Raw genomic sequence first — 24,919 nt, 5'->3', positions numbered from 1 at the left:
TTTAAGGTGCATTATCTAGATTTATTTTATACCTCTGAAGCACATATTTTATGATAAATGTACGTATTTTTATGAAGAATTTGAGTATTATTTCAGAAATGCTTAATTCTCAGAATGACCAGAGAGCTAAATGGCCTTACAAAGTTTTGCAAAACAACTGAAATAAAATAGAGACTGCATGGATACAACTGCATTCTCAAATATCTTATGTTCCCCCAAATCCTGAACACAAACACGTATATAAGTTATGATGAAACCCTGGCTATAGAAGATACACAACCCATTCCCAGATGAGAATTTCAACACCAACCTTCCTTAGCATTAGGTAAAGTCTGGGCAACTAGAAGGGCCTGAGGAGTCTCCACTTCCACTTGTAGTTCATATTAAAATCAGGCAAACTCAGATGCGTCCTTCAGTTTCTCTAAAACCTGCCTGATTTTTTCTAAATTCCTTTCTCTTGTATTTCCAAATAGTCTTAAAACCTCCTTAACAGTCTTGCTTTTCCCACATACTAAAATGCACTGCCTAGGCTACAACTTTGCAGTCTATGACAGACCCACGTCTGAACAGAATCCAGCCGACACTTAGGTGGCTGTGCTTGTGGTCCTGCGCTGTGTTTTCATTCCCATCACAGACACCAAGATACCACACTGAGATCACGGGACAGGTTTTGGCAGAAAAAGAGCTTTTCCCGTGAGCTTGAAGGAGTTCTAGTTACAAGACAGGTTGGACTTGTCAGCGTCTTGCTCTTCCCTGAGTAGTGTGTGTGGGCCTGGGAAAGCTGAACCTGCCGCGCATAGGCTTGGACGCTCCCACGTGGCCTGCTGTCTACTCAGTAAAAGTACAGGCATAGCTCGGTGAAGACAGAATGTAGAGCCTCAGTAAATAATGTGGCTTGGGTAAGCCAGAGGTGTGGCCCCCTCCCATCATTTCTATATCCCTAAGTGCATTTCAACTTACTGATGAAATAATGGATATTAGCCAGATCACTAGGTTGTCATTATATATTTACATAGTGACACTCCAAAATGTCCCCAAGGTCAACTACTTTGGATCAATTTTATTTGCAAAATGTTCCAACTATTATTATTTTATTAAACTATTATTATTATTATTTTAATACAATCTCAAGTTTATCATAAGTGTATTCTTCTGATTCCCAAAGTGAAACATGTGTCACAGTAATATTCATATGGCGAGAAGAATCATTCTAGTAGCCATGACCTAAAGTACAGCATTTAACACAAGACATATTTTCAACCAACACAGTCCTCAAAATCGGTTCTCCTTCCCTCCCTCCCTCCCTCCCTCCCTCCCCCACCCCACGATTTCATTCCTTTTCTAGGTAGCCATTAAATGCTAGTGGTTTTTAGTGGGCTCCATTATTATTCCTGTTTACATAATAGCATTCCAGGAACAGTCTATAAAAACTGACTTTTCAACATGCTTAGGCTAGATTAGGAAAAACGTCACTTCTACTAATATCAGTTGTTAATTTGATGCTACATTGAATACCAGTAAAAGGGCAGTAAAAAGACCATGGATATCAGAGTAGGATTGTTTTGGGTTCAAACCCCACTTTTGCCTTGGTATGGCTGTGCATCCTTGGACAAATTACTGGCCCTTTCTGAATACCTATGTCTTATCCTTTTACAGTGAGATCACGTAAAAGGATGAGTTTTGAGGCATTTTGTGACAATTAAATGAAATTGTCTATATGAAGTAGTATCAAATTTATGCTTCTTATGATCAGTAAATAAATAGAAACTAAGTTCTCAAGAGCTAGAATGCAAACATGTACTAAACACACTATGACTAAGAGCTGAGTTAGAACTGTATAAACTGTTTCAAGAAAGGGAATGACACTAGAGTACCAACTGTGGCTGATGGCACCAAGCATGAGGCACTGGCAAGAAGCAGCTACTATTCTCACACGTTAAAGGCCTGGCAAATAGACTATGGCACTCTCATAACAACCTCTATGAAGGGGGCGGGGGTTTGAAATAAAAATTTGTTTTTCTCCATTTTTACAGTTATAGCATATGGTTGTAGGACACACAACAAGGCAATATTTCAGCTGTAGATGAAAACACATTGAATTTTAGAGCATTATTTCACTTTATCCATGTTACAAATGAATACTGTCTGTAAGACGCAGGGGAAAAAAATGCAAGGTCTTTCTGTAACATACAGAAATGTACATACTTACATTCATTGCATCGAGTTATGACTCACTACTGTGGTTTGGCCTGAACAATATAAAAGTCTCTATGAATTTTACATCACAATAAATGCACTACACATGTATAGAGAAGCAAGGGACTGATCCCAGCCTTGGAAACAGAGGCATCAATGTTGACGTCTTACCTGGTAGATATACTGCTGTGCCTTCCACGGACCCTTCATTAATGCCAATCAGGAAAGCAGTTTCATTAGAATTGTCCAGAATGGAGAGTGGTGGTCTTGAAGGTGCAGAATTTAGATCCAGAGTGCTGACTAATGCCTGGCTGCTGTAATCAAGAATTCTTTTCGACACTTGTTTTTCAGATGTCGTGACTATGGGTTCTTCTCCAATTAAAGATGTGTATGCTTCGTGGCTAATTTCCAAGGAAGGCGGGGTGGGCCTCTCAGGTTTCTGTGGGATGGGCTGAGGGAGCACACCTGTCTCAGCCCGCAAAGCCGCAGAAGTAGAATGAGGCCGCTGTGTGATACCTACTAGCTCCGTGTCATCCGCAGCTGTAAGGACAAGTCCACTCTCTGTTGTTCTAACACTGCCAAGCATTCCAGCTGTTTCTCCTGGGGTCTGATCTTTGCCTTTGGTCAGAAAATCTTGGGAAGTCTCACTTTCTTCTTCAACAATTAGTGGCGTGGGAGAAGATTCCAGTTCTTCTAGTAACTGGGGCTCACTTTCATCTTCTGAAATGTCTAAGGCGGGGCCAGGAGACAAGAACAGAGGCTCGCTTCGGTGGACATCTTCACCAGATGGCTTGACGGTGGCTTCAATATGAGAACGGACTTCCTTAAAAGAACCTTCTGGAGATGAGGCAGTGCTAGGACCTAGCTGAGCATTCGTGTGGGGAACCTCTGGGTATTTGGAAACCCCACTGTCTATGTAGACAGGGAAGGGAGAAGGTGGTGTCTGACGGGACAGCTCTGCCAGGGAGGAAACTGCAGACGTCGTTTCAGTATAATGTGTGGAGGCAGATCCTCCTATTACAACTGGGGATTCTGTTAAATGCTGAGCCACAAAGTGTGTACTACCAATACTTACATAAGCAGGGGTATCTGTCAATGCCTCCCCTGCTCCTGAAAAGAATTCTGGCTGAAAAGAAGGACCTCTATATTTCTTCTCTTCATATTCTTCCTGTGTCCTTTCCAAATGTCCCAGTGTTGATATTACCTCACTCTGGTCTGCTATAGCTTGGCCATCAGACAAGGTGCTTGATTCAAATATATCGTCCAGGGAAATTGCTTCAATTCTGGGTTTGTCAACCTCTGGACTAACTGTGGTTAGCTTACTAGGAATGTGCAGAGTTGACACTGTGGGGAAAAGGGTTTCTAATTCTGTTTCTATGGTAGTAACTGGGATTCTGGTTGCAATGTTAACGCTTGTTAGTTCTGCCTGTTTTCCATCCTTAGAAGTCACAGACTCATTGTACACGGCTTGAGTGTAACCAGCAAGAAGCACATCACCAGAGCCCTCAAACACTTCCCCAGTTGGAGAAAGGGTAGCTGCTACCTCGTCCTTCTCTTGACCTTGAAGGCTCTCTTCATTACTACCATGTGATCCCAATGGTATGTCTGGGTCTAGGTCTGTTTGTATTCCAGGGATGTACTCATATACAGGTTTAGTGTGATCAATGTCTATAATAATATTTTTATCTGATGTTAACTCGGGTAGAATTTCAATGATAGCACTCTCAGTAATTGTCAACCCTAAATCCTTACCATCCTCTTTGTCTAGATCTATTATAATGTTTTCAGTGGGTTTTCTTCTGGTCGGTTGCAAGGTAGAACTTTCAAATCTGATGTGGTCTTGTAAACCACCTGCAGTGCCTTCTGTGGGATTCTCGTGTGGCACCGTGGTGGTTGGCCATGTGCCTGTAGAATACAGGGAACTTTCCCTGAACTCTGAGTGATGCAGGAGCACTGATGAAACTGTTGGAGATTCGCCAGTCGCTCCAGCCTCAGTCCTTGACCCCTCTGGATGCTTTTCCAGGAATCCATCAGAAACAAATGTGCTGTCTCCTTGACTGGCTGCCTGAGTAGTTCCAGAAGTGTATACTAACTCAAGAGCATCCATTTCTCCAGACCCTTCTCCAGAGTTTACATAAAATAAGTCGGATTGCTTTGATGCTGGTGTATCAAAGGCTTTGGTCATTTCAGTACTGTAAGTTCGAGTCCGAAAAACAGTGGGGGAGGTTGCTGCTGCTTCAGTTTCTGATGCTGAGGAATTCTCCTCAGAGATCTGTTCAGTCATGGTTTGTGGTCCAGGGATCCGGATTTCCTCTTCCCACCTGAGGGTCTCACTTGGAGAACGCTCCGTGTCCAAGTGCTTGGTGAAAGAGAGAGGTGAAGTTGTGGGTTCTTCAGTTCCAGTTTCATTCAAAGTTGTGTTGGGTGCTTGCTTCCCATCTTGAGGGATGGTGCCTGTTTTAGAAGCGAGTGCTGTAATTTTACTTGACACCTTTTCCATTATCTCACGGTCTTCCACTTTATCAATTAAAATGCTCGGTCCAGAACTCTCCATGTGAGGTGTCTCAGGGTACAAGGTGCTAATGATCTGCTCCATTTCAGTCAACCTCACTGATATTGTAGGTAGAGGCGGCAAGGCCTCTCCTGATCCCAGTCCTGAGAATGAGAGATCAGCATTTGGCTCCTTAATTGGTCGTTTCACACCCTCTTGGAAAAGCTTTGTATGTTCTTCCTCTTGAGCTGAGGAAGCCATGCCTACACTTGTAGCTGATACAGATTCCGTCACTAAAGCAGTATCTAAGGAAGAGTGTGACTTTCCAGTAGCTTCAGGCTGAGTAGTGTATGATTCTAAGCCTTCTATCCCTGGACCTGGAGTAGACATATGAGCTATGGACATGCCTTCCTCCTCCGTTTCCTTAGTAGTGTAGTGCATTTTCTTTGTTGTTAACATGAAGGTACCTGGAGTTTGGAATTCAGCTTCAGTAAGTGTTTGGGATTCCAAATTTGTTTGTTCTGGCGCGACAGAGCCTTGGGGAGATTCAAAAGTCTTTCGTTCTTCGGCTTTTTCCTGAGACACTGATTCACTTTCAATCTCTTGTTGTACAGGACTGACTTCCTCTTTAGACCATAATTTGGCTGGTTCCATTGTTTGGGGATAGTCCACTGAAATTGTGCTATCTACCTTTATGTCCCTATTTTCTGTCGCATCAAGAGTATTTCCAGTTTCTGCTGTTGTCAAAGTAATGGATCTTGTATCTGCTTCTGTGATAGCACCCACTTCTTGAAACCCTTCATCAAAATATGGAGACTCTGTGCCAGAGAAAATGTCCACAGCAAGGGGAAACACTGGGCCAACAGAACTCTTGACTGAGGCCAGCTGTTCACCTGAGCCCTCACCTGAAGCCAGGAACTCTTCCCAAGGGAAGGCTGGGGTGCTGGCTATGGTACTGCTGAGTCCTTTTGAATCAGGCCCTAGGTTGATGGCTTCTGAGGTAGGTGGTATAGATGATGAAGTCTGCATCTCCCTAACTTGCTCAGTCTCAGAGCCTCTCATGCCCACTCTTTCCTCTTTTGTTATTGGATAAGACACTGTTGAATATTCACTAAAGTCCCCACTAAAATCTTCTCCCAAAGGAAAATCTGTATATAAATCCCTTACTTCTGGCTGGGGTGTTGGCTTTCCTGATATTTCTGAAACCAGTGTTTCCTTGGATGTCTGGTGCATCACTTCAGCAACTTCTATGGCCAATACAGTACTCAGAGCTAATCCTGTTGCCTCAGAGGGGAATAAAGTTGCCACACGGGGAGACAGAGTACTAGGTAATTCTTTTTTCACTTTGGTCTCAGACTCTAAATCTAATGAAAATGAAGGAGCAGTCATGGATTCCATATCAGCACCAACATCTCCTGAGCCAGGATCCATAAAAAGAGAGCGGGGCCAACCCGAGAGAGTGGTCGGCACTTGCTGGACCCTGGGCTGACTGCTACTGCTATGCTCAAAGGGCTGTGCCTGCAAATTGACAGCATGATTTGTTTCTCTAAAAGAAAGAGTAGAGTTTGCCATTTCCTTTTCAGACTGCATGGGTGTTGTCTCTGGCATCAAGCCTTCCCAGGTGTCTGAATCACTAAATGGAGCTACACTTGAGTTTTCTAATTCTTGGGGTAACTGCACTGCTGATTGGACTTCCACTCCATGGGCTGCATCTGTTGTCCCTTCTTTGCCTTCTTCCCTTTTCTTTCCTTCAAAAGACATGCTGGGAACCTGCTCTGTTTGAATTCCAAATTGTGTGGGCCTTGCATCTGCAGAAGGTAGTTGTGAACCCAAAGGAATGGTAGTTGCAGGACTATCAAAATGGCTGCCTGGGATCCTCATCTTGCTCATATCCAAAGGGATGAGTGTATGTGTAGGATCTCTCTGTGGTGAATCAGTTACCATGGTGAAGATTTCTTTTTTATATTCTTCCATTTCCCCAGACCCTTCAATAATAGGAGCAGAGGAACTCGCCAAGAACTCTACAGATTGTCTAGTTGTTATCTCTACCTGACTTTCCACAGTAGACAAGGAGTCATCAGACTGAAGCATTCCTGTTAGGGTCACTGGCTCTTCCTCCAAGACATTTACTGGCACAGAACTTGAAAGTATATTAGAGGTAGATATGGTAGGACTTTGGTCTGTCTCTGTACCAAATGTTACTTCTGTAGCACTAAAGAAGACTGTTTTCTGGGACGCTGGGTCAATGGCACCCTCTCCTGAAGACTCTTCAGGAAACAGAAGTATTGGCTTAGGCTGTTTGTGCTCTGGATTTTGAAGGTTTGGACTGCTCTCTGTGATGGATTTTGCCCATTTGGTGGTTTCCCCAGCATGGGCTGAGACTGTAGGAAAAATATCAGCTTCACCACTTGAAAAGTGTTCTGGTGTCTCAGGGTAAGTCTCGGGTTTCCACGTGATTTCTAACAACTCAGTGGCGCCTTTAGACTTGTTAAATTGCATGGCATTTGACAGTTCTGATTCTGCTATGATAAACTGATGGGTGTCACTTGCAGAACTTTCTGAGAAATTATGAGACGGTGCAACACTTTCATACTGGCCACGCCTAGCTTCTGCAGCTTCCGGGTCTTTGGGCACCGTGGTGACAAGCTGTTTCCCATTGATGTACCGCACTGATGGGGTGGTTGTTACCTCCATTGCATTTGCACAGTCCTCATCTCCATCTTCATCTTCCTCACTGTGATATATGTCTATTTCAAAGGAATCTGGTAATTCTGGTAAGATTTCAGCAAACAGATCATGCAGTGGATCTGTTTCTTCACTGCAAGGTTCATCTTCTTTAGAGTCTGAATCTATTGGATGACCACTTACAACCATATCCCTCATTCGACCTGAAAAAAACAAAGAGTTTTCACAATACTTAAATGGAAGATTTGGCAGGGCATGACAGAAGACAAGGTTGACCACATTCATATGCACAGAAAAGAAGGGTTGGAACCTTTACAAGTTATGTGAAATGACCTTTCTGTAAATTGTTCTTGCTCTTCAGATTTGCTGTTGTACCATTACAGTAAGAAGAAAATGTCATTTTAAGAGTGTAGAAACAAATTATAAAAACACTTCAGTATGTTTAAGATGACAACAGAATTCTCAAGACGAAAAAGAAATTACATAGATGCTTCGGTACTGAAATACGCAGTTGATGAGGCTGTGAGCTGCGAAAACAAAATGAAATTAAGACCATTTTTATCAAACAACAAATAAAAATAATTGGTCATTGTCTCTCTCTTTTCAGTAAGAACGGAGACAGTATTCCTTCTAGCCTCTTCACTCTCTGCCCTAAGTGTCTGTTTTCAGAAAAGTAGTTTGTTTCTATCCCATGTATGACACAATGGCCACATGTAGTCTTGAAGCAATGAGGAAAGAGCCTGTGGACACGAAAACTAGGATTCCCTGAACTGGGGGGGGGGGGGGGGGGGGGTGGGGGGGGGAGAGGCAGGGAGGGGACTGGTACAGGTCTTCCTGAAAAGACCAGGAGGAGCCATTTACTCCTATACATCATTGTCTTTTAGGATACATGCCAGGACCAGGATTTTATTCCTTGCTATTGACAGTTTAACAAATGACAAGCCCAATGTTGTATGTAAATATTCTAATTACATATCTCAAGTGATGCAAATCAACCCCCTTCTTTGGATTGTAATACCATATGGCACCAGACTAAGCCCGGCTGACTTTTCTGCTGCCAGAAATACGCCAACAAAGCTTCCAGCCTAGGGTTCTAGGGAAAGAGAAAACTAAAGGCTTCACCCATAGGAGAAAAACACTCAGCGATCCTTGATGGAGCCCTGCTACTGCAGCTGCCCAATTTCCAGTACTGTCACAGTGGAAAGGGTACTTGTCAGGGCACTGAGGCATGGAAGATGCAGAGATCACACAGGGCCTTATCACCTGCGCAGAGGAACGCTAGTGTAGAGTTAGCTTCCAGTTTAGATCCCTGACACATGGGCTTAGGGTGAGCCCGAGAAGTACACCAGAGGAAGAACTATGCCAGAACCAGTTCTGCCTCTACAATCCCATCTCTAAAAGAGAAAAACATTCCTTTCTGCTGTATTGTTCCTCTTATAGGCTGCTTCCTTCCAAGTTGGGAGAGACCAGTATCCAACACCCAATCAGAAAACAGAAAAAACTAGCTGAGGGCAATCCACATGATCTTTGCTTTTCCCCAGACAACTGTGCAATAAGGCAGTGTTGACCAGACTACCAAGGCAAACCCTGCAGAAGTGTCTTAATGTTTTAAGTTGAAAAAGTCAACTTTTCAGGAGACATATATTATATAAATTCCATTTTATCTTTTATCCCAATATTTGACATAAAAAGATCTTGCTGTCTGTGTGCTAGGACATACCAATCGAATCATTTTACTAAAATACTATTTGTGCATCTAACCTTTACACTTCATGCATCTTTCTTATATCTCTATTCTAACGTAAACACTCAAATTTAATTCATCTATGCAAAGTCATCTGGATATTCAAATGCTTAAAAATATTTCAGTCATTAAAAAAAAAAAAAAGTTAGATACCTGCCTAATTCCAGGAATACCAAAACAGAAAACAGATCCATGCTATTTCTGGCACAGATGTTGCAAGTAATTTTAACACCAAGTTTAAGAAAAGGATTAAATGAGTCTCTCTAATAATAGCTGTGAGCCTATACTGACCACTGAAAGCTTTAAAAGAAGATGTAATAGAAACCACAGATAATTTGAACAAAGGTTCACTTTGTACTATGAGAAGAAAACGTAAAGACAATGTTCAAAGCATATGAAAAGACACATTAAAATGCCTTTGCATATGACTCTCTTGAAATATAATATTAATAATTGTATCACAAAAGCATGTAGCTTCTATTTGAATATAGTTACTATATTTGAATACAGTTACTATTTGAATATAGTCAAATAAGGCCAGATCAAGTTATAACTTTTGTATACACTCATGAAAATTAACTTGACATCAAAAGGTGCCTGTCTTAAATGGCTTATACTCTCATGAGTTTCATTTTGTGTTGCTTCATTAATACGTAATAATCTCATTTGATAAATACTGTAATAGTTCTTGCCAGCTGGAGTCACTCCAGATATTTTAGGTTTATTATATGTTTATGGATGGTAGACTGATTAGCAAAGAAAAGCAAGCTAACATATGTCATGTCACATGGCTTTGTTTGTGGTAAGAGCACCTAAAATGTACTTATTTAACAAAAAAAATTTTTAATAGAATATGTAAACCCCACTCTTCATGTTATATGGACTCCTAGAAAACTTCTTGCTAAATGAGACTTAACTAAAACAAAAAGTTCAGAATGAGAATTTTTTCTTTCTTCTGAAAGGATTGTCCTAACATGTTAGCAACAAGTGGCCCTTGTTCACATTGTATCAACTTGCAAATGGTTTCCTTGGCTTTCTTCACATGAGTTTTGGAATAGGAAAATGTTCACTAGCTGGGCTTTGAATTTTCATGTTTTTTTTTTTTTTGCACATTTTATTTTGTCAGTATATATTGTTCCCATATGTTCAATGTTTCATGAATAGGGGCAGAGCTTATATTTTTAAAAATCTATCTAGCGTATGCATAATTAGGTGAATTCTTCCTTGCCACATGGCCTGAGTTGCCACCAGTAATTCCTTGCGAGTCATCAAATCCTACTCAGTCCTCTTTGTTTATTCATTCTCCAAAATTACCTCCCCGTCTCTCTTTCCTGTCACCACCCCCACCCACTACACATATTATTAAAGAATTGGAACAACTATCATTATGGCAAACCAGAAAAGTTTCTTTTTGGCATATGGGGGGGACGACACCTGTGCTATTATCAAAGTCATGTCTCCTTGCGAAATAGTGCTCGGCTCTATTTCACTCTAACAAGAATGACTCAACAGAGTCACTGACAGTCCAGGTCCTTAGAAGAATGAGTCCTTATAAAAGAGTGCTTTATTTCAGAATTTTACTCTAAAGATAATATAACTTTTATTTAGATTTCAGGAGTCAAACCACAGTCAACTCTGTGGACTGCATGTATAATCTTTTCTATGTTTATAAGGGTGTATTTTAACAGCTTGACTTGAATATACTAGGACCATGCTTAATGATTTTTTTTAAATGGCATTTCACACAAGGCTTTATGGCTAACTGACCTCAAACTATTCACCAAGTGTTTTTAAGTACTTCGTGGCACAGTTTTGCAGACGTAGCACAAGTCTTGCAGTCACTTTGTAACCAGACACAAAGCATAGTTGCTATGATGCATAGGTGACTGGTCAAAGTTCATGCCCTCTTCAGGGAGTTTTGTAGTTTAAGTTTAGAAGTCTTTCATTAAATATAGGCTATTGCAATCTACTCAGCAGAGGTAGATTAGGCTGCATCTCTTATAAAATGGAATTGGTTTTGAGATATATCAAAAAAATATCAGGTTTCTTATTCCAAAAATGAGATCAGCACTGAAGGTGCCTTAAGGTACTTGCAGACCTTAAAGAGAAGCCTGAGACGCTTCCCAATGTGAAATTTCCATATATCTGAAGATCCAAGTACCAGACAAATGAATCTTTTCTTTCCTCAGTTCTTAATTGAAATATGATAATAAGTTAGCACTTTATGGGGGAAAAACACATTTGATTTCCAATCAAATTGCTTAAGATATCCTGAGACCTAAAAATTATATTTATTAACTCTGGGACAATATAAATTGTTCCAGCTTAGTATTTTAAGCAGCAACATTAGAAATCAAGATACAAATACCTCCCCCAAATGTTGCTAGATACTTTTGCACCTTTATTCCCTTAATGCTCAGGTAGCCTGTGATGTTTATTTAAATACAGTCCTCTCAAACACTACAGAGATGAACAAGATCAAAGCCTGGGAGATGACTGTGTTCTGTGACCCTTACCTCCTTATGACTTAGCTAGCCACGGCCTTCTTGGAGCACCACTCAAGCGTGTTGACTCACCCTGACAGCCTTTTTATGTTGAGCCCCTGCCCCCTACACCAAGCCCCCACTTCTCAGTTCACAAGTTTCCTCTGACAGAAGGGCCCACGCACATATGTAAGCAATGGGGCTGCTTCTAAATACCTCATTTTGAAGAGGCAGGCATGTTACAGGGACGGTCAATAGGCATCATATATATTTTTTTCAACTTCCAATAATCCTCAGATAACAAAGTTTCTTCTAGTGCAAAGGCTGTTTTTAGATACAGTCATCTGGCCTGAGTATAATGAAGCAGACACCGCCAACTGTACACTCTTCTTCCTTAGAAAGGGCACAGGAGATTCAACTCCCCTTTTAAAAGAGCAAGAGATTTCTAGACAGCATAGTCAAGCCATCGGAGACATATGAAGAATTTCCAAAGAGTAAGAAACAACCACATAAAAATTAAGTAACTTGGGTAATTAGACTTCAAAATACTTCCTGAAACAATCCCCCTGCTAGGCCGACAAACTGGTGACATGAAATCAGGTGGGTTGGGCAGAAGAAGTGGATCTCTGCAGATTTTGGGTGAGCATAATTAAAATATGTTCCGTGAAATTCTCTGAAAATCAGTTTTCATAAAAGAACACAGCCAATAGGGGCAGAGAGATAACTCAACAGTTTAAAACCACAGGCTGCTCTGCCACAGGATCCAGATTAGATTCCTAGCACCTACCTAGCAGCCCTCAAACTGACTATCACTCCAGACACAGGGGATTCGAACTCCCTCTTTGGCCTCTGGGGGTACCAGGCACACACATGGTGCACAGACACTCCTTCAGGCAAAACAGTCATACACATAAGTTTTTTTAATAGATCAAATAAAAGCCAACCCTATATTGGAACATTGTTATCTTTTTTACTTTGGTTCTCCAACAGGTCCTTTAACACACATACATATAGATGTCCAATACTTTGTTCAGCAAAACTACTTGCGGTGCATTTAAGAATAAAGACGCCAAATATGAACAATATCTCAGGAAAATTTAATAAAGAAAATAAATGACAATGCTTATTCTTCAACTAGCAATTCAGTTCAGTTGTCTGGGGTGGCTGGAGTTACGATTACTTTCTTTAGATCTATAGAAGTGGAGAAGCAGTGCTGGAAAATTATGCACTGGGAGGTTTCCCTGGGTCTACCAAACTGTGTCAGGCAGTAGCATCTTGGCTCATCACCTGCTGGCATCTCAAGTGGGTTTGGTTGTGGATCTCCAGGGAACCTGAATGGTGCTTGAGGATGGGGCAAACATTACAGTTTTCTCTCAGATGAGTGCGGGGGATTTGACTAGTACAGATACTGCTGATCTTAATGTGTGATTGCTCTCTCGTGTATTTAGTGAAGCATGGCACCCTATTTGCTACATACTCTCTTAATTACTGAGTATTCAGGTCATCCAACCAACTAAACGATAAATTGTCTTAGTTTGCTTCCCTAGCTATGCAATGGCATCACTGGATGTTTCTGGAAGGTAGTGTGAAAAGATGAGCAGAGAATCTGTATCAAAAGATAATGTAAGAGTGCCAGAAAGACAAGAAACATGAGCTATTGATGGTGAAAATGAGAATTATATTGTGTTCCTGTATGTTCGCAGAAACATACATTAATAAATTTACTTCTTTTTTTCTCTTAGTAAAACAAACACTTTTCTCAGCATGGGGCTGACGTCACTAAATTCCCATTTTCATGGGATATCAGGAACACTTTCTTGCTATGTAAAAGCACTAAGGGATCCTGCAGTAAGATTTACATTTTAAATTTTTCTATTTAAACTTTACATCATTTATGGAGAAATACAACACATGGCCCTGATCATTCAGAGGCAGCATAGGTAGTATTGATTGCTTTTCCTTCAACAGATCTAACCTTGCTACTGTATTTGTTTGTATCCTGATGCATACTCAAAAGTATTGGAACTATCTCTCAAAGGAATCCCTTTTAAGTAAGATAGATGGATCTTCAGGCCTTCATGGGATGCCCTTGTATAAAAGGATATCTTCTATTTCTTCTCACATCTATTATTTTGGGATAAGTCATAATACGTCAATGTCCCTGAATAGTACTGAAACACCTTAGTGCCATGCCCAACCCCAACCCCACCAGACATCATCACTACTCTTAGAATTGATCTGCAAGTGAAGTCACTTCATTAAACAACCACATGTTATATGGAAAACTGGCTTCATTAAGAAGTAATTCTATGCATTTATGAAATGATAAAAATTGGCAAATCTCCTTAGAAACTATAAAAACTCCAGCTTTACCTCTTTAAAATGACACTGCAGAGATTTTTTTGTTTGTTTTCCTTCTGGTTTCTTCAATGCCATCTCATCCCTTAGTTAGCCCCTTACAGAAAGAGTTCTGAGTACTATCTAGAACCCTCCATATGTTTCTAGTAGTCACTGCACACATGAGTGACACCAAGGGTGCTAAGGAAGAAGAAAGCAACCCTTTGTAGAGAGCTGGGATACTCTCACAACAACCAAAGGATATCAGGTTGTATCCCTATATTTTATGAAAGCAGAGGTTATGGACAATGCATGAGGATACTTAAAAGAATTCACTAAAGAACCATTTTTGAGAAAAGAATTAAAATGGCTGTTGTCATCATCAGCCCAATTATGATGCCCATAGAAGATCTGGAAGCTGATGGATTCTGCTCACGGGCCCTACAGAATCAACACTACAGTCAAACTCCAAAGAAGTCAGACTTACTTGCAATTTACACTCAAAGTGGTATGACTATTAACCAATATGCACCACAGGGAACTAAAATTTTAACATGCTCTTTAGTCAAGGATATACCAAGACAGAGCTCTATTTCATTCTTTGCATTACAAATAACATTATACATAACACAGAGATAGCAACAAGATTGAAGCCTCATTTAACATAGTGAACAGAGACAACAAAAGTACCTATCAATAAATGTATACTTTTCTATGAGCTAAAGGTAGTCATAATAAGTCCTATCAAAAATATACTTGGGGGGCTCAAACCGTTAAGAGCACTGGTCAGCACTTAAGAGCATTGAATGCTCTTGCAAATGACCTATGTTCTATTCCCAGCATCCTCCGGGCAGCTTACAACCACCTGTAACTCTAGTTCCAGGGGATCTGACACCCACTTCTGACGCCTACCTTCAACACCAGGCATGCAAGTGGTACACGCACACACACACACACACACACACACACACACACACACACACACACACACAATTGCAAGCAACACAACCATACAGGTAAAGTAATAAGATAAATGATTTAAAGATATTTTCCCCTTTAATTATTCCTCTCACCCAGGAATGGGTGTTTCTGCCTTGTTTCCAGTTATATCTGCAGTTCCGTTCTCATCCTGGTCTGAGACACATGGCATTCCAGAAGCTGGCCTGTCCACCCACACATTAACCAGCACAGCCACTATTTTCTAACACATGGAAGCCCCTATAAGATACTGATTGAATAATGTATTCTGATCCTCCAAGAAAAAAAAGACAAAGTATGTTACATATGGCTATAAAATTCCATAAAGATAAAATTTGATTTTAAAAAATTACATAACACTATGTTATATTTTAAATTTCTGTATTGAAGATAAATAATGTAATTTAAAAATAATTATACTTTTGTCCAGAATTAAGGCAAATCATAAAATAATAATTATATAAAACTTTCTTATACAATCACTTTAAATAAGAGGAAAGCATCCAGTCATTGATTATCAGTGTTTGTCCAGAATGCTCAGTGGAGCTATTGTCTCTTATTGTTCATCTTCCACAAAAGATCACAGCTCTAAAAACAGCCTATGCTTTATGTATATTTTTCCTATTTAAAAGTAGCAGAAGAAGTAGAACAGATGGGAGTTATTTCTAAATGATGTCACCAGTAAGAGGCAGTAATTCTGCACGAGGAACCTGAGCAAACAAATTCTAATATAGAGGCTAACATTCTGTCTTTTGCAAAATATAATTGATGCACATATTACTAACTATATTAAGAATTTCATCAGTCTCTTATATTCATGCCGTTTCTATCTAATATTTACAGTTACACCTGTCTCATACTTTCACACTTAGGATGTCAGAAAAACAGAAAAGAGCATGCTGAACATGGTTGGGCAGGACTGATATGTGAGAGCATGTATCAGCCTATATGTGGAGGTTATGACTGTGAGTACTGGCAAGAGATTTGGCATTTAACATCTGCACTTTTCCAAATTATTCTTTGACTTAAAGATAGTGCTCCTTTGTTTTTGGTTTGTCTGTTTTAACATTTGCAATTCAGTTACACTGATCTATAATATTTCAGGTAATTTATCTGAGTACTCTTTCCAAGCCACAGAGCAAAGGAGCAGCAACAAAAACCTTTGCCATACTGCCGAATCCTGTAGCCTTCATACATGTTCACAAAGAAAGCCTTTTAATAATTTTCCCAGGTGCAGGTGTGCAAATTACTCCTGAAACAGCACAGCCAAGTTTTCAGCACCCCTGAACCACTGTTAACCACACCCCGCAGCATTTTTCAGCTCATAAAACCTTTATGGGCTGAGAAGTTCCTTCAGATTTTTAAACTGTTAACTACAGTTGCCCGCAGCAGCAGAACCTAACCTACCATTAACGTGCATCTGAGTGTATGACGCAAGCACGCCTTGAGTAGCATGTTTTGTTTCATGGCATTTCATAAAAGTCAAGCTTTTATCACTCTCTGGATGCAGTGAAAAGTATAAATGCCTGGGTTTGCTATAGCCCGGGTGGCATTTTTACATACTTGGATACAGAGTAAATGTGAAAGTCCAATTCTATTCGGGTGAATAGGTTTACACAAAGGTGCACATGCACCAAGGATTTTCCAGTCTGGAAATATAAAAAGACTGGCTTTCCAGGCTCCCCTCATTAACACACCTGACTTAGAAATTAACTGAACATCTGCGTTATGGCTTTCATGGGCAAAGTTCAAAATATTGAGAAAATTAAATTATTGCTACAAAACTAGCAAAATGTGTTAACTGAGTAGTTGGGTGTGAGTAAGTCTCATTGGCTTCTGAAAATAGCAAAGCATGCTGTTATTTTTAAGAAGAACGCGTGTCTAGAACACATAAAAACAGATGCTAGAGAGACTGCCCCGGTGTTCCATGGATCCTCCTGACAGGCACATACTCCATTCCTGCTTTATGGAAATGGCTGGATAGTTCACAGTTTTCTCAGAATGTGTGGTTAGTGTGGCCCTCCGCTTTAGAAGTGGAGGAAAGAAACCAAGCACGCAGGTCAGGCTGAAGGGAGACCATCAGACTCCCGTAAAGAAAGGCACACCTCTGCATAAACTCTGCAAACCCTCCACTTGAACTACTATTTATCAGTAGTGCTCCTGCTTGACACGTGATGATCACCAGCTCTCCATGGAGGTGGGGAGCAGGGATGGGATCGAGTTCAGGCCTTTTTCCATTTTGTAGTCTGAGTGCCAGACCCTGAACATACAATGTCCTATTCAGGAGAGTTGTGAAGAGGCCTTAGGTTACCGTTTTCATACTCTTTGATGCAACTTAGTCTGTCACTAACGATAGAGTAAGGATTAATTGAGAATATATGTACTTGATTGGTATGGACTTCTCAAATTCTGACATCAAAGGTTGACACCAGTCTTCTTTCATCTCTGTTCCCCAGCCCACACCCTCCATGGTTAGAGTTTTCTGTTTCTTTTCATTCTACTAACCACATGCTGTCCTAACTTCAATTTCTTGGTAACACTTCTATTGTCAACTTCAGATTTAAGAGATGTGATTGTAATGTAGAAGACAGGAAAGCATTTATGATTCACAAAATACCGTACTGGTCACAAAAGAAAAAAAAAAGTCATGGTTGATTCCTGGCCTCTGCACAGCTATGCTGAGGAGATGGGCTTCAGTAATGCAGGATTGGGTGATTTATTATTTGTGTCACACAAATATTTTCACACCAAGAAAATTCTGGGGTAAAGGAGCTAAGAGAAGCCATAAAGTTTCTGTCTACAACACTAGATACAACTGAATTGGTGGCACCAATGCTTTTCAACAGTGGTGCTCCTGAGCAGCCTTATGAAAGTACCATCTCTTTCCTGAGTGATACCCAGCAGGGCGTATTCCAATACCAAGAAAGAATCTAATGAACAGATATATTTCCCATATGGCTTCTCTGAGCCAGGACACAGAAAAGCAATCATTTATTCATTTAATTCTTATATTACAATTTGAACCTGCTGGGTAGTGATGGCACACATCTTTAATCCCCGCAATTTGGAGGCAGAGGCAGGCAGATCTCTGTTGAGTTTGAGGCCAGCCTGGCCTACAGAGTGAGTTCGAGAACAGCCAGGGCTACACAGAGAAACTCTGTCTCTGAAAAACTGAATAAAAAAAATGAACCAAACATTTCAATAAAAAGCAGTATACTTAAAAGACACAAACAAAGGTGAAATACTCCAGAGGACTGTGAAATGCATTCTCAATTCAGCTTTTCAAATTCAACATGATGGTATACTCTCACTTTTAGGTAAGAACAAGACTATGGGGCAATGACGTCTGCAAGCCCTCGGCAACGCAAATAAACAGCTTTTAGAGAAGACAAAGAAACCACAGTAAAAATGCCATGTCCTGAGTGTTAGGAAGACAATATAATGCTTACAAATCCACCTTCTGACATTTGTTCATGACTCCAAGAAATTCCCAGAACTTGGCTGGATTGTACATGGTTCTAAATGGTCAAAGCTACAGTTAAAAACAAACGAAAAACAGTCAGTATCTTAAAGATGCTAAATTTGAATTAACATAGACCCTATTACCCATTCCACATCTTATGTGATAAGCCTGCAAAATCCTGGAAGAGAAACAAACAAATCTTTAGAGATCTTTTGGTGAAGCCTAGGGATATGTGAACCCATTTAGTCCTCTACATGGTAAGTGCTAAAGGTTAATGGTTGCAGACCAATGGAATGTTAACACAGTCTAGTGCGTCACTTGAGTAGTAATGTATGGAAAGACACTGAAATTAAGACACTGTGTTCTGCACATTCTGTAGTGATGTAATCGTGATGAAGTGGTTGTATTAGATGTCAAAGCAGGGCTTCTTACAACTTTCAAAATACAACTGCCTCTAACATTCTTCCAAACCGTTTAACACATCCTTCCACTTCTTGTACAGAGGCACGAAGCTAGCATATGTCTGACACTCCAGTTATTGGCTATACCATCTAATGGCACAATGGGCATTTTAACTTTTAAGATAAACTGCTGATTGTCTTGAAAGCAAAGACTTACCTGTCTTGTTTTCTCTGACCTCTATAACATACACATTTATGTCAGGGTGAAATTTTGTCCCTGCTAGGGGTGGTGAAGTGGACAATGCCTCAGGTTCAAAGGTTGTTTTCCTTTCCAAAGTGGGTGGTCTTGTTGGTTGTGTTACAGGAGGCCTTGAGGTCACATGGTACTCTTGATCGATATCCGGCTCTGTTTTCTTAGCTAGGATATCAGTGAGAGTGGTGGGAGGGTGTCGTGTTGTAGATTCTCTAGTAAGGATAATGTCACCTGTTGTTTTCTCCCTGGGCTCCTTCTCAAAGACATATGGTTCTTCAGTGAACGTGGAAGATGGCCGGAATGGTGGAGTTCTGTAAAGGCTGTCTATGGACGTAAGGACACTGATAACACTTGTAGCTATTGGAAATTCTGGGAGTTCAGTGGCTCTGGGTTTTTCAAATAATCCTGAGCCTAGATCTGTATCATCTGGGGATGTCTTTTTTCCTTCCTCAGTAGTTTCCTCCAAAAGCTCTGTGACACGCGTCCCAATGGGCCTCGAAGTTGATGCAAATTCTGTTGGGCTACTACCTTCTACTTCATAACTTAACTCTGGCTCTGTACTTGAAACCACTTTTGGCCTAATGGTTGGTATCAGTGTTACCACTGTACCCACTTCCACTTCATGCTGCGTTATCGCACCAGGGGAAAACGACGCACCATGCTCAATTGTGCCAACTGGAGTTGTTTCTAAAATGGGGACTCTTTCAAAACCTGTAACAAATCTGTCTTCTGAGACTGTGTGTGCTGACTCCTCCCCCTCTTCTTCAAATGCTGTTGTCTCCTTTGTCATAACTGTGATAGAACTGAGGGCAGGAAATGAACTCGCTGGTCTTTGTGGTTCTTCCCGGGTTTCTCCCTGTATGATTTCTGTTGTTCCCAAAGCTTCCGGGGACATAGTTGCTTCTAGATGAATCTGTTCAATGATATCTTGATCAGATTTGCCTAGAACTTCATCTTCCAGTGTAGCAGAGGGCTCGGGCACACTCCATTCTGTCTTTGGAATTACAGAAAGAGGACTAGTATGGGATGTGTCTACATAAGCAGTGGGCTTCTGGGTGCTACTATAATTAACAAATGCCAATTCTTCCACCTCAGAGGTGTGAGCAAATGGGAGGGTAGTAAATAGTGGTTTGGAGGCGTCTTCAGCTAAAGCACTTCCTTCCACGGTCATGTTAATGACTTGGTCTTCTGTGCTTGCGGCGGGCAGAACCCCATATCTAGTTGTAGAAGCTCTCAAAGTTGACTGTTCTGCACCTCCAATTGATGAAGTTGGCTGAAGTGTAACTGTAAACTCTTCAGATGTTAAATCTTCCTCAGAAACCTTTTCTAATGGTTTTTGGGTACCGTCGGGGAAAAGAGTATATTCCTCTCCTACATCCTTAAGACTTGGGGTTTCTTTATCCTTTCCATTTGTTCCTATAGTGCTAAGTGAGACAGGAGGCAATACTGTAGAGCCTTCAACTTCTGTTGACGCTAAAGGCTTTGAGGTCACGTTATCTTCATCCCATGACCATTTTGATACTGTGACCACTTCCGTATTTAAAGTACTGTGGGTCACATAGGCAGTGGTAACATCTTTGTGGAACTGTGTGACATCATCTGTTTCTAATCTAGTCAGAGTTGTCATTTCTTCTACGTATCCTGCTTCTGTTGGCTCCACACTTAGCTTCCCAGTTGTCAATGCTGGGGAAACAGATTCGCTCATTTCCCCTGAAGACACTGTAAAGTGGATTTGCTCTGAGGAAGATGCAGAGAGCTTGATTCCAGAGAAGCCTTCTTCTGTTGTTCCTATAAAGGGATCCTTGGTGACCTTTTCTGGAACTGAGTCAGTATCTTTTTTCAACTCTGGTCTTGGTGTTTCTGTTCTTTCTCTTCCTTGCGTCACTTCTGTTAGTAAGGGTGGATAAATAACTGTGGATACTCTCTCTACAGATGTTGTGTCACCAGAATATGGAAACAATTCTATTTCTGTAAGATGCTGTGACGAGAAGGGGGGTGTAGGCTCTGATTGACCAAAATCATCTTCGGTCATCTCACCATTATTTTTGTGTGCCTTCTCTTTCTCTATGAATGATCCATTTATGTCAAGCAGAGTTATAGGTGAAACAGTTGTTGGTGTTGAAAAGGACTCTAATTCCCCTAGCTGGGAGTAGGTTGTGTCTTCCGATGTTTTCGATACTGTGATGACTTCAGGTATTTGGCTAAAGACCCGAGTACTCTGATCAGATCTACCTGTCAGTGGCCTGTCTTCACTATCATCTTCTCTCAAGGTGACCCTGTGGTGGATTGTGGTTGCCAATTCAGAACTGGTGCTTACTGTTGGCATTTCAGTTTTGTGACTCATGGTCACTTCTGTGGATTCAAATGGCGTTTCAGTTGCTTGTAACTCCTTTGAAGAGATGTGCTTTGTGATTTCCATAGAAGTTACTAAGGGGCCCACTTCTATTTGTTCAATCTGCATGACTGATTCATGTGTTTGCATATCTTCTGTAGTTCCATCCTGTGAGCCAGTAGTATGTTGGGAGATGACAGTTGTACTTTGGAGTCCATCCTCCTTAATTTCAGATATGTCTGGCTTTCCAAGTGGTCCTGACCCAGAAAGTAAGTAGCCATCCACATCCTGAGTGTTGTTGGTGCTCCCAGCAGCTGTGGGTAATTCTGTAGTTAATCTGTCTGTGATAGCCTGAGAGTGGACTACAGATTTGGGTTCAGAATTGACTATATTTCCTGCAGGAGGGAAGTGTGTGGTAATAATAGGTAATTCGGTGACTAACGGAATGACTGGTGTAGCTCTGTCGGGTACCATGTGTGGGTCTTTGGATAAACTGGGTGATGCAGTTTCTGCGAGGATATTCATTTCGATGGTGGTTGCCTCTGATACATTCTGTTTAGCTAGAAAGATAATTTCAAAGAGTTAATTAGACAAGTCACTAATAAGGGGTTGCATGACCAGTGCTTAAGTGTAGCTGTGTATTTTTAAATGGACCCAAGTGACCTGTGATACAAAGGAGTCAAAAATCTAAACCTAAATGAACAAAAAGGAGGACAATTGATCCCATAAAAACCACAAAATGGTAAGTTGTATTGTGCTGTAAGTGTGATACTTGATTGTATAAATAATTGCTCTCACAAAAATGAGTATTACGTGTTTTAAGATAAGTACATGTCAAAAAGTTATTAATGCAGAATTTTCATAGATGGTTTTCTGTAATGAACTACAGTAGTCAGAAGGAGAGCTTGACTTTGTTATCTGGAGGCCAAGAGCCCCTGATGCTGGGTTTCTCCAAATATTGCCTTTTTTTTTTTTTTTTTTTTTTTTTCAAGCTGCATAGTGTCTCGGGGGAGAGGAAGTGTTTCAGACTGCAAAACAACCAAAAGCCACATCAAATGGAACCAAGTTACACATAAACCATGCCATTGTCCATAATGTGTAGACTTTCATAAAAACAGGATATTAAACTGGTAATACCCACTCTTCATTTGGCTCCAGGTGTTGGGCATTTGTCTTCATCTTCCTTTCAGCTCTGTAGACTTGTTGCCAACAGATTATTATGACATGTCTGGCAGAGGATGGTTGGCATTTGTTGTACTTCTACTGTTTTCTGAATATCTACACACAGTGTTTGTACTTATTCCGGGTCTTGGTTTCAGTCTTTAGCATGAAACACAAATGTGTGCGTAGGAAGTAAAGGAGCTGCGTGACACATCTTCAGCCCATAACTACAAATTCCTGGGACAATCTCGATCATCAGAGAATGAACTCATGCTACATAAAGTAGCCTTGTCACTAAAAAATGCTACATCATAATGACTCCAGGTTTATGGAGGAGGCCTGGCTCAAGGAAATCGAGGTTGTATACAAAAGTGATAATAGTATACGCAAAAGTCCTCAACACAGAGTAAATGTAGCAATTTAGCATGCAAGGATTGTACTTCAGTACTCTCTAAAAATCAAAAAATAGTTGCCAGTGAATACATAAGGAATGGTTGTGAGAAAACCCACAGCTACCATCTTGCTATAATCATATGTTATAAAATAGCTGTTTGAACAATGCTGATCATTCCTATTAGAAATTGTTGCATCAGTAGCCTCTAAAAGCTTTGTATCTAAAACAAACTGTTAAACAAAAAAACAAAATTGGGTGCCTTTTGGCTTCATGCTTTTGGTCAGAACTTCATGACATGATGATGTCCAAATAGGACATAATAAGTTCCATTTTAGGGGAAGGGCACTGGAATTTACTATTAGCTGTTGATATTCCAAACCACGTTAAAAGTACAAAATCATCAATTGTCCAATGAAAACGTGGTGTCCACTTAAACTATACTACAAGCTATATAAAAATCCATCACTTCTTTTCCTTTTATATTAAAAAAGAAATTAACCAAAAGGAATACTGGGACCTTGAAAGATGTGTTAGAACATTTTTTCCTCTTGTTAAAAAAAAAAAAAAAAAAAAAAAATCTGCCTCTGTGTGTATTTCCTGGCACAAACATTGGTCAATTTTGATTGACATGAACAACTTAAAGATCTAAAATGTGTCTGACTATTTTTCTTTTAATTCAATTCTCTATCCTCTGAAATTCCATCACCATTACCTCACTTAACTGCCAGATTTCATGTTTGTCTTATAACTGCATTCTTTAGGGAAATGGTAAAAAATATGTATGGAGGAAGTTCCCATGGAAACATAATACAAATTCTTAGATGCTTTTGTATAAGAGAAAATTTAATCACATCATTATTAATAACAACAGGATGGTAATTTTCCTTTTACCCTTAGAGTATTTTTTTGTGGCTGATGAAATTAACTTAGAAGAAGGTGACATTGATTTGGAGCAAAGTGAAGGCCTATGGATCAGGTCCTCCTGCTCAACCTAGCAACTCTGTAATCCCATGAAAATATTTTTACAGTGTTTTGAAAAAATGGACTCAGATTTTTGAAAATTAAATAAGCACATGTCTTTGTCAATTATGACTCTAGTTTTCTGTTGTTCTCCCCTAGTCTTGTTGCATGGTAAGGTGATAGCAGCGAGTCTTGGGCAGTCTGTCTTATAAATCCAGCATTTATGTGACTTTGTTTTCAGAAAAAAGGAGGGGTTTGATAATTTTAGAGGCCTGTTTAAGAAAGTCTGCTTACAATTAAGTTAATTAATTCTATGACTTGGAATGGAAAAACCTCAGACTTCCTTTTGGGTTGGGTGGCTTTTTTGTCAACCCAACAGCTGATTTCCATCAAAACCCAGTGTATCTGATAATATGTGCCATTTGCTTCAGCCATTCCAAAAAAGGAAATGATTTTTTTCAGACACCATCTACAAAGAAATATCATAGGAATGAATAAATGCCACTGTACTACTTTACTGACGATTTGTATAAGGAGGAGAAGACAATTCTAGATTATTATAAAAATACCCTTCCCGTAGTTTCATTCACATTGGATACACGGGTTTTAGAAAATCTTTTTTTTTTTTTTTTTTATGACATTATTGAGGAAGCCAACAAAATCCAGCATGCTTCTTTTCCCACAAATCCTCCTTTCCAATCATTGCAGCTGTCGGCCACACAGATGTTTTACATCAACATGCTTATGGCGTTTTACATCCTATGGACTATTTTCTATGGGCTTCTGCTGGAACAGATGAGGCAGATCCCCCTAACAAAACATAAAGCCCAAATTTAACTCTTACACTGGCTACATCTTGGAGGAATTGACTGACTTTGAATCAACTCCTTCTTATTATGTGACGCATCACATGTAAACAAGGGAAGACGTGACAAAAGTAGTGGGTATTTCACAGTATGACTTGAGGGCCGCATCCATGATAAGTGTTTATATTGGCACAGTGGGATCAGAACTAGAACTGTCACTTTAAGGTTTTGTAAG

General features: G+C 40.2%; 1 protein-coding gene across 1 annotated transcript in view; it reads right to left on the bottom strand.

The window, feature by feature from the left end:
• The window catches only part of Vcan (versican), a 93,737-nt gene that overhangs the window by 33,318 nt on the left and 35,500 nt on the right, over window positions 1-24,919 (bottom strand). The window contains exons 7-8 of the mRNA XM_051172618.1: window positions 18,996-21,923; window positions 2,368-7,575 (exon numbers count right to left, since the gene is read on the bottom strand). Of these exons, the coding sequence (XP_051028575.1) occupies window positions 2,368-7,575; window positions 18,996-21,923 (8,136 nt within the window). The remainder of the gene's footprint in view (window positions 1-2,367; window positions 7,576-18,995; window positions 21,924-24,919) is intronic.

This window comes from Acomys russatus, chromosome 30, assembly GCF_903995435.1.
Source record: "Acomys russatus chromosome 30, mAcoRus1.1, whole genome shotgun sequence".
Lineage (NCBI taxonomy): Eukaryota > Metazoa > Chordata > Mammalia > Rodentia > Muridae > Acomys > Acomys russatus.
This window is presented reverse-complemented; position numbering and strand designations above follow the sequence as displayed.